Source organism: Impatiens glandulifera, chromosome 9, assembly GCF_907164915.1.
Source record: "Impatiens glandulifera chromosome 9, dImpGla2.1, whole genome shotgun sequence".
NCBI lineage: Eukaryota > Viridiplantae > Streptophyta > Magnoliopsida > Ericales > Balsaminaceae > Impatiens > Impatiens glandulifera.
In genome coordinates this window covers 3,307,906-3,318,439 of record NC_061870.1, presented here as the reverse complement: position 1 = coordinate 3,318,439, position 10,534 = coordinate 3,307,906, and the positions used below count along the sequence as shown (strand labels likewise).

General features: G+C 30.9%; 2 protein-coding genes across 2 annotated transcripts; one reads left to right on the top strand and one right to left on the bottom strand.

Annotated features, from left to right (window-relative positions):
• Positions 1 to 357: 357 nt before the first annotated feature.
• On the top strand, positions 358 to 6,224 carry LOC124914397 (NADPH--cytochrome P450 reductase 1-like). The gene is made up of 18 exons (XM_047454937.1): positions 358 to 869; positions 955 to 1,014; positions 1,099 to 1,175; positions 1,623 to 1,680; positions 1,786 to 1,869; positions 1,978 to 2,014; positions 2,255 to 2,324; positions 2,404 to 2,595; positions 2,686 to 2,778; positions 2,883 to 3,111; positions 3,543 to 3,626; positions 3,713 to 3,864; positions 4,140 to 4,236; positions 4,623 to 4,772; positions 5,104 to 5,181; positions 5,253 to 5,375; positions 5,470 to 5,583; positions 5,775 to 6,224. The coding sequence occupies exons 1-18, from the start codon at positions 513 to 515 to the stop codon at positions 5,853 to 5,855; spliced, it is 2,136 nt and encodes a 711-aa protein (XP_047310893.1). The 5' UTR covers positions 358 to 512; the 3' UTR covers positions 5,856 to 6,224.
• Positions 6,225 to 7,271: 1,047 nt separating this feature from the next.
• On the bottom strand, positions 7,272 to 7,794 carry LOC124913673 (MADS-box transcription factor 51-like). Its single transcript, XM_047454084.1, has one exon. It carries the CDS (start codon positions 7,792 to 7,794, stop codon positions 7,282 to 7,284), a length of 513 nt encoding a protein of 170 aa, XP_047310040.1. The 3' UTR covers positions 7,272 to 7,281.
• Positions 7,795 to 10,534: the final 2,740 nt, after the last annotated feature.

The window sequence follows — 10,534 nt, the reverse complement described above, 5'->3', positions numbered from 1 at the left end:
TATGATTTATTAGTTTTTTAGGCTGAATGGATACGAATACACGTATTATAATTAGTCAAATATCGATCCTATCAAAAAAAAATTGTTCAAAAATTCAGAATTGATATTCTTAACCATGGTTAATAAAGTGAATTAAGATTTTGTAATTTTTGGTCACCAAGATTAAACTTTTTGCAATTGATTATTTAAATTGAATTTGGAAGGTTTTAACAAATATTTGGGTATAAAATAAATAAAATAAAATGAGTTGGTAGGTGTTGTAGTTTGTTTTTGGTGGGGTTTACGTGATTCAGTCGGGTTTGGTGGGCGTTGGCTTGTTTGTATATAATAAGAGAACATCTCCAACACACCATTTCACAGTGACCGAAACAGCAGCTTGGAGACAGAGAGACAGACAGAGAGAGAGAGAGAGAATTTGCTATAATTGCGGCTAGCATTATCGATCTTTCTCTGGCTTCAACTCCATTCATTCTCCTTGGGAGCTCTTCTGCGTTCTCTGTGTTTGCCGAACAATGGATTCGAGCGACGTCAAGGCTTCCGCCTTCGATCTCATGGCTTCAATCCTCAAGGGAGGCTTAATGGACAAGTCGAACGCGTCCGGAGATTCTGCAAGCGAGTCATGGCCGCTGGGCTTGCTGGTCGAGAAACGGGAGGGTTTGATGATGTTAACAACGTCAGTAGCGGTTCTGGTTGGCTGCGTCGTCGTGTTCTTGTGGCGGCGAGTCTCCGGGAAGAAGTCTAACAAGGCGATTGAACCACTGAAGCCGCCGCTTCAGAATGTCGAATTCGAACCCGAAGTAGACGACGGCAAGACGAAGATAACACTTTTCTTCGGAACGCAAACTGGAACTGCCGAAGGATTCGCCAAGGTTGGAAAATAGAAAATCGAGACTTTGTTCAAATTGAATTATTACTTTGAAACTGATCCAATCCAATCCAATTGATGTGGTTCAGGCACTTGCTGAGGAAGCCAAAGCCAGATATGAAAAGGCGACTTTCAAAGTGATTGATTTGGTTAGTTTTTTTTTTCTTCGTGCAATTCTTGAGATGTGTTTCCTCTCTAATCTCTCTCTCTCTCTCTGACTTTGTTGGATATAGGATGATTTTGCTGCCGATGACGAAGCTTACGAGGAGAATTTTAAGAAAGAGAAGTTTGCATTTTTCTTCTTAGCTACGTGAGTCATGTTAATTTCATTCATTATACATTTGGATTCAAAGGGTGGGAACAGTATACAATCAATAGTTCCTTCCTCCTATTTCGAAAAAAACAAAACAGAGTAGATGGAATAACTTCTCTTCATGAAAAAAGGAGAGAGGTTTCTCCTCGTCCTTGTTAGGTTAGAAAAACGTGAGATCTATTGTATTTCCTAACCAGGGAGGAGGAAAGAGAATAATATAATAGAAAGAAAAAAAAAAATCATTTTTCTTCTCAATTTTTTACTCTTCCTTGATGGGGGATGGAAAACGTTTAAAATAGTGCAACATACAATGATACAAAAAAGTATATGATCAATATTGCCACTCTCTTCCTAACCAACCATAGAGTCAGCAGATTCATACCTTCTTACAATAAAATAATTGTGCACACATCTTCTAATACTAAATGTTTCCATTTGGTATAGATATGGAGATGGTGAGCCAACAGACAACGCAGCCAGATTCTACAAGTGGTTCACTGAGGTGAATTTGATATATCTTGGTTTATTTAATTTTCTTTCTTCTGTTGATACAAGTTATATTCAGTGGATCATGCCTTGATCTTGTGATTGATATTGATTGGTACAGGGGAAAGAGAGAGGATGTTGGCTTGAGAATCTTACATATGGTGTGTTTGGCCTAGGTAACAGACAGTATGAGCATTTCAACAAGGTTTGTTTGAAACTAAGTTTGGTTATCAAACATAACTGACGCAATTCATTATAATTTGTATAATTGTGGCGGAGAGTTTGACACTTCCTTTTTATGTTATGGAAACAGATAGCAATAGTTGTTGATGAGGTTCTTGCAGAGCAAGGTAAGCAGCTTCGTCTTTCTGATTGAACTTTTTGGCTTGCTGAATCTCAGACTCATGGATAGTATAAATGCATTCATCATCAAATTCCTTGGCAAGAAATTTTCTATATATAAATGTGAATTTATTAGTCTAACATTCTAATTATTGTTCGTGAGTCTATGTTTTTCTGGTATAGAAATGCTTGGGCCTTTTATGTTTTCAGTACTTCTCTTGAATTCATATATATGACACTAAATGCAGGTGGTAAGCGTCTTGTTCCTGTTGGTCTGGGAGATGATGATCAATGCATTGAAGATGACTTTACTGCATGGTATAAAATCAATTATCTTTGATTATTGGATACATTTTTCATTGAATGATATTGGTTCTTACTGAATCATGCATAACAGGAGGGAGTTACTGTGGCCTGAACTAGATCAGTTGCTTCGAGATGAGGATGATGCAACTGTTGCAACGCCTTACACTCCTGTTATTCCTGAATATCGGGTAGTCATTCATGACTCTGCAGATGCTTCCTTATTAGACAAGAATATGAGTAAATTGAATGGGCATGCCATTCATGATGCACAACATCCATTCAGGTATCTACAATTGGATTTTATTTTCCATAGAATAGAAGCATGGCTGGAAGTTTCTATGATTAACATCATTAATTATGTTTCTGATTCCAGATCCAATGTTGTGGTGAAAAGGGAGCTACATACTCCAGTTTCTGATCGTTCTTGCACTCATCTCGAATTTGACATTTCTGGATCTGGGCTAGCGTAAGCTCTTTATTTTTGCTGTTTTTATAGTTGTCTATGCATATTTTTTTAAGGAAACTACGTTCTTCGAATTTGTCTCACTTTGTTTATTTTCTTGTCAATAGTTACGAAACTGGAGACCATGTTGGGGTTTACTCTGAGAACATGGCTGAAATTGTGGAAGAGGCTGAAATATTATTAGGCTTATCTCCACATACTTGCTTCTCCATCCATGCTGATAAAGAAGACGGTACACCACTTGGCGGCGGTTGCTCTTTGCCACTTCCTTTCCCTCCCTGCACCCTAAGGACAGCGTTAACCCTATATGCAGACTTGTTAAGCTTTCCAAAGAAGGTATACTGTTTTGTTTTTCAGTTTATTGTTATTTCAACCCATGTGGAAACATTTGGATACAAAAATTCTGGATGTAACCCACCAGAGTAGCTCAAGTGGAAAGAGTGTTATCTAAGAGACCAAATGTTTAAGATTTGTTTCTCACTAAGAATGCTCCGATTGAATTGGGGGGCAATGACTGTGGGGTTCGTCCAAAATTCCTCCAAGGAATTAACCGACTTTAAAATAAGATTTTGGGGGCATAAATGTAACTAGACTAGATTATGTTTGGTAAACTAAACTTAGTGAAAGACAAATTAAAAAAATATTGGTTGTTTCTCATTTGTGTTCTGTATACCTAAACAAATTATAAATGTTTCCAAATGGGTCAATAATATATACTCCTGATGCGATTCTATCAAATGAGTTCTCACTGAATATTCTGTTACCAGTCGGCACTTCTTGCCTTGGCAGCTCATGCATCTGATCCTAGTGAAGCTGATAGATTGAGATATTTGGCATCTCCTGAAGGAAAGGTTTGGTGTTTCTGAACAACACTGTTTGATAATAGAATCTATAATATGAGTTTTCATTACTTAATAAATTATTTGTGTCTTCTCAGGATGAATATGCACAGTGGGTGGTTACCAGCATGAGAAGCCTTCTTGAGGTTATGGTGGAATTTCCATCAGCCAAGCCTCCACTTGGGGTTTTCTTTGCAGCTATTGCCCCACGCTTGTTGCCTAGATATTATTCAATTTCATCATCCTCTAAGTAAGTTAATCTCATCCTTTCATTGTGTTACTCGATATTCCCCTTAATGAAGAACTAGAAATATTTGTGCTAACACATTCAGGGTAGCTCAAATGGTAAGAATTCTGAACTTAAGAGGTTGAGGTCTCAAGTTTGATGCCTACTATAAACACATTGACTGAAGTGTGGGGTTATGGCTGTGAGAAAAAAACTATGTTCTAAAAGAGAATGGAATATTGGTGGTAAATGTTGCTCTATTGGTTTTCATTTGTTCCTTATGCAATTTTCTTCTGCAGATTTTCACCGACAAGAATTCATGTTACATGTGCTATAGTTTATGAAACAACACCAACAGGACGTGTTCATAAAGGAGTGTGTTCTACATGGATGAAGGTAATTGTCTTAATTATTTTGTTCTGTTTTTTTATGATCTATATATAATGTTATCTGGTTGATGTGCAATGAATATCCATAAATTACAAGGCGCGATAAATCTGGTTGATGTGCAATGAATATCCATAAATTACAAGGCGCGATAAACTTGTTTATTTTGTTGTAGTTTGTTTCTAGCTTGTTTGTTTGGTCTATTTCCTTGTTTGTTTTGTTGGTTGTTTCCTTTTTAAAATCAAGACTAGGGCTTTGTCTAGCTTGATTAAAGAACTTATGTTGTTTTTTCCCTTTTTTGGGTTTTTTTTAATGAAATGAAGTTAAGTCGTTTTCTCAAAAAAAAAATATTCATAAATTATCTGATGATGCAAACTTTAACTTTATTTTTGTAGAATTCCGTGCCTCTAGATGATAGTCGTGGTTGCAGTGTGGCTCCAATTTTTGTTAGACAATCTAACTTCAAGCTTCCTTCTGACTCTAAACTGCCTATCATCATGATTGGACCCGGCACTGGATTGGCTCCTTTCAGGGGATTTTTGCAGGTTTGTTGAACCTTTTGTCCTTCAATTATTGGCTTCATTTTTTTTTTTTTTTAACTTGTCTATCTGGATCTGGCTTAGAAACCTCCTTCTGGATATGAAAGGTGAAGCTCACAATCCAACATTTGCCAACACCTAATTTTAATTTTTATAGTGTTTGGATTTGGGCCGCACTAAGCATATAGATAAGATCCTGCTTCCAAACGGGATCCCATTATTCGAATGAGAAAATGAACTTAAAAACGTGTTTTCAAATGAAGCCACTAGTCTATATTTTCTTTCTTCATATAATTTTCAGTTTTTAAGCTAACAATCATCGGTAATGGTCTATCAGGAAAGATTAATCTTGAAAGAAGCAGGAATGGAGCTAGGACCTTGCATTCTGTTTTTCGGTTGCAGAAACCGAAAGCTGGTAAGGATTGGGGTTCAGAAATATCACATGAATTTCTTCTCAAACTAGATCATAATTTTCTTTTGTAACAGGATTACATATATGAAGATGAACTAAGTAACTTTGTGGAAACTGGCGCTCTCTCAGAGCTAGTTGTTGCTTTCTCACGTGAAGGTCCAACAAAGCAATATGTGCAGCATAAATTGGAAGAAAGGGTATATATAACAATAACCCATCTTTTGATCTTATATGAAAGATAACTAATGTCTAATTAAATCCTCTGATTCATATTCTTTGATACGAGTTTAGGCTTCAGATATATGGAACATGCTTGGTCAAGGCAGTTATGTTTATGTCTGTGGAGATGCCAAAGGCATGGCCAAGGATGTGCATCGAACTCTCCACACCATTGTTCAAGATCAGGTACAGCATTATTGCTTCTCAGTATATTAATTAAGAAAAAAGGAAATATTGTGTTTTTTCTTTTCAAATGGGGCTACAGTGAACAAAACATTTTAAAACAAGTCATATTCTCTAGTTGCAAAAAAGAAGCCATAGGGCCCAATATTGTGTAGTAGCTAAACTGTCTGTCTGGTGATGTTGGATCTTATTAGGGTTCCATGGACAGTTCCAAAGCTGAAAACATGATCAAGAATCTGCAAACTACAGGAAGGTATTTGCGTGACGTTTGGTGATAATTCTCCGAAAGCGTGAAATTTTTCTCATTTGGGGGTTATGGAGATAAAAAAAAGGATACAGGTGGGTGGGCAAAATTTGAAATTTGTCTTTTGCCCGATTTTTTATTTTATTTTGTGGAATTTGGTTGGGTGGTGGTGTTAATGGTGCAGCTAGCAGCTAGCAGCTTAGTGTGAATTAATTATTTTGATTCTTGTAAGTTTTATAAAAAAAACACTAGATGAACTCAATGAATATTTACAGTTAAAGCTAATTTTGGATATAAAAATATTTTCATGTTTATACTTTGAAGAGTCTTTGTTATTGTTTGAAAGTATTTCCTATACAGACATTGGAAACATGTATTCTTAACCAATATTTTATTTTTTAAATGATAAAACTTATTTTATTTTTTAAATGATAAAACTTATTTTATTTTTATTTATTTAATCATGCAGATTACAGCTAAATTATGAAACTCATTCAAAAAAATAGCTTAATTCATGTTATCACAAGATTTATAAGTAAATAATTCTAGAGGAACAATAAGATCATTACATTTGCTAAATAACAGTGGTTTGAACTTTCATATTTTCAATACAACATATTTTTCAAAATGTTCAAATTTAAACAAATTTACTGATATTTTTTTTATCCGATCAAATGTAATATAAATTCAATAGTTCTTGTTAAGATACATAGTTGATCTGTTCGATTTCTTGTCTAGAGTGAGTGATTTGAACTTTTCATATTTTCACTGCATTTGATTTGATTATCAACCTATTTTTCAAAACGTTCAAATTTTATTTCGGCAATAAAGTATTTTGAAAGTAACAAATTTATTGATTATTTTGTCCGGCGATCAAGTATTTTCAAAGTAACAAATTTATTGATTTTTTTTATCCGAACAAATGTAATATAAATCCAATACTCCTTGAGTTTAAGCTAGGAGCATAGCCGTGAAGTTTCATGCTACTTCTCCTAATAAAAAAAATAATTTTTTTTTCTAATTCTCTTTGTTCAGATAAATAGTTGATAGGTTGATTTAATGTTTTTAGTTTTGTTTGACAAATTATAAATTAACTTTACAACTTAATAATAAATTTAAATAATATTTCTTATTAAATAAAGTATATAATTAATAATAATGGTTTAAAATATGAGAGATATCATCTCACTCAAATAAGGGCAAAAAGAATATTTGACTCATTGAAGTATATGAAATTGGTGAAATATAAGAAAAACAAGGAGTGTATTTTGACAAGTAAAAAACAGAATTTTCTTGTATAGCAAAAAGAGAAAAAAAAGAAAAAAAAACAAGGAGTGTATTTTGACAAGTAAAAAACAGAATTTTCTTGTATAGCAAAAAGAGAAAAAAAGAAAGAAAAAAAAAAGAAAGAAAGAAAAAAAAAGAAAGAAAGAAAATTATACGTGTTTCCAACAAGTTCATAAGAGCTTTCCCAACTCGTTCTTGACCTTTTCCAAGTTCCGCCTCTTCACCATAAGCTGTTCTAGTTCACCATCTTGATCTTGATCTTGATCATCATTGTTGTCCATTCCCTCTAACAAATACCTAACCAGCATTCCATTCTTAACCCAACTCAATCCTGCTTCATTGATGTTCTCCTTATTGCCATCGCAATCTAATGATTGCAAGTACCGATCGATAATAACGTCGACGGTGGGCGTACCGTAGGCATAGATCTGTCCGGCAGGGGAGGAAACAATCACGGCGATATCAATTCCAGTAAGGTAGTAAAACTCGCGACATTTATTGAACAGACCTTTCCGCCTCTTTGAGAAAGTCACCATTCTATGCTCCTTCTTCTCTATTTTCTCGATATTGATCTTCTTCTTCCCTTTGCCGAAGTTCTTCCCTCTTCCGTCCTTGTTCTTTCCGTTGTCGTCCTCTACTAATTGGACGTCGTCGATTCTGTTCGCCAAAGATAATGACTCCATTACAAACCCTAGCTATACCTACTGCCGTTAATTCAAATCCCTCTCTCTCTCTACCTCCTCATATTTATAGATAGCTAGCTATAATTTACCTAATCTGTTTAAACTTCCTATTATAATTTATTTTATTTTTTAAAAACTTTCTTTATATTTCTTTTTAAATAAATTAAAATTAGGATTTCCCCCTATAAATTAGGTTTTTTTTTCTTAAAATTTTCTTCTATTTACCTAAATTATATACTATACTAATCATATATATATATGATTTCCTAAAACTACTCCTCCATATTTTCTTCCATCTATATATAAATGATTTCTTTAAAACTAATCATCCATGCATGTTTATAATTTTAATTCTACATAGTAAATATACATGGAAACTTGGAAACTATAAGATATAATAAAAATCTATATATATGAATGGGTTAATAGTATATTCAATTCATTTTAAATATATTAATTAATGTTATTATGTATGAATTATTTTACAAATATATCTTTAAAATATTTAAGTTTGTAAATTTTATTATTAATATTTAATTTGTTGAATATTAACTTTTTATTATATATATATATATATATATATATATATATATATATATATATATATATAATATTTTATTTTAGATATGAGAAAAAATATGTATATGAATTAAAATTATTTAATTTTTTTATATAATTATTGTTATCTATTTCAATATCAATTTAATCACTAAAATATTATTTTAAATAATTATTGTATATTCATATTATTTATATATATCTTATTTTAGGCCTATTCTTAATAAAAAAAAAGTTATTTGACTTGTATACTCAATTTTATATAATTAATTAATTTTAAATTAGTTTACAACCTATTTAAAAATTAATTATTAGATATATGATCAATATTTATAAAAATTCTGATAGAATTTTGACAAAGTTAATACTAGGGCCTAATTTTGACTTAATTTGAACAAAAGAAAACAATTATTATCATATAAGTTTGGATATAAGATTTTGATATAATAAAAATAATTTATTAAAAAGTCCAACATATAATCTTTTCTAATAACTCAAAAAATTGCACTCAACCTATATTAATTAATGGTGTGAATTGTGATACACCTAAATATTTCTAGTTGAAATATTGAAGTTTTATGTTTTATTTTTAATTAACATTTATAATATGTAACTCGTTAAATATTAAATTTTTATTATTATACATTTCTTTTAAATATAAGAAAAAAACATGTATATAAATAAAAGAAAAGAGTTTTTTTTTTTATGTATTTGTAATGGAGTTGTTAAATGTTATATAATTTCCTTAGTAATTTAATTATTTTTATTCAATTGAAAACTTTATTTGTTTTTAGAGTTATTATTTATCTATTCTCACATCTATTTAGTTACGAAATTTTTATTTCAAAGAAATATATTAATTATTATTATTACTTACAAATTTTATTTTTATACTTTTGTTTAATTAAAAATTATTATTATTTTAATATTTTTTTAATTAATTAATTATTTTAAAATTAATTTACAAACATATATATCAAATAAGAATATAAGAATATATATATATATAAGAATATATATATATATATATATAAAATGGAATAGTAAAAATATTATGAATTATAAATTAATAAATGAGTATTGAAATGAATAGACGTTGACTATAAAGATAAATGAACATGTTGACATGACTATTGAATAAGACAAACAAATCATTTAACCATTATAAACATTATAAATAGGGGGTTTAATTCGGTTTGATATATTTAAATAAAAAAAGTTAATAATATCATTTTATTTCATTTTTTATTCATAATTATTCAATTTATTGATTAAAATAATATTTATTTTAAATTATTATTTTTATTTTATTATTATATATTAATACATTTAAAATCATTTTATCAAAAATATTCTCACTCTTTCAAAATCATCATTAATTATTATTTTTTCTCTTTTTAAGTTATTCAAATAACTCTAATTCAAAAAAAATCCACATTTAATAGACTAATTTTTTTAAAGATTTATTGTATTCTATAATAATAATAATTTTACTCTACAAATATTTACTTCAAAATAATATATGGCGGATGAGATTTTTTTAATGAGTTCATATTTCATAACAATCTTTAAGAAAATATTTATGAACTTATTTTTAAGAAATTTTACATGATCATCCAATTTGGCCATTAAAGATCAAAAATGTTTAATGATAAGAGGTTAATGGAGGATCAAAATGATCTCTTCAAAATATATATATCTCGCAACTAGGGCTGCCAGGAAAAAAAATTGAATAATAATGGGCTTCCTCATTTTTGCCCTAATTTTCTCTCTCTATCAAAAAAGGGTGTTTTCCATCACAACTTCTGTTTTCTCCGTTACAAGCTCGCGTGGAGACGATTTTCGAAGAATACAAACGAAATAACGATCTCCAAAAAGACAAATGAAATACTTCTAATGGAAGGAGTCTCCCAAATGTTGGGGAAAAATCCTGACAGAACCACAAAAGAAGAAAACAAAAGAATGAAAACACTAACAGAATTTGATAACGGAGTTCGGCCAAAATGTTGCCTACGTCTCCGAGCACTAAGGCTATCAATTAATAAGGAAGAAGAGATACAAATTTGGGTGCAATAAACCAAAGAGGGGAGAGTTTCTTTTATACACTAAGAAACTTCCCCAACTCCCATCATCTTTTGATGTGGGATTTATACTAATTGTGAATATAGTTTCTTTTATATAC

Excerpts from the sequence above, each read along its gene's own strand:
- LOC124913673 (XM_047454084.1), bottom strand. The coding sequence starts at position 7,794 with ATGGAGTCATTATCTTTGGCGAACAGAATCGACGACGTCCAATTAGTA.
- LOC124914397 (XM_047454937.1), top strand. The coding sequence starts at position 513 with ATGGATTCGAGCGACGTCAAGGCTTCCGCCTTCGATCTCATGGCTTCA. Across the intron at positions 2,325-2,403 it reads GAAGATGACTTTACTGCATG|GAGGGAGTTACTGTGGCCTG; the intron begins GTATAAAATCAA and ends CATGCATAACAG. Across the intron at positions 5,376-5,469 it reads AGCATAAATTGGAAGAAAGG|GCTTCAGATATATGGAACAT; the intron begins GTATATATAACA and ends ATACGAGTTTAG.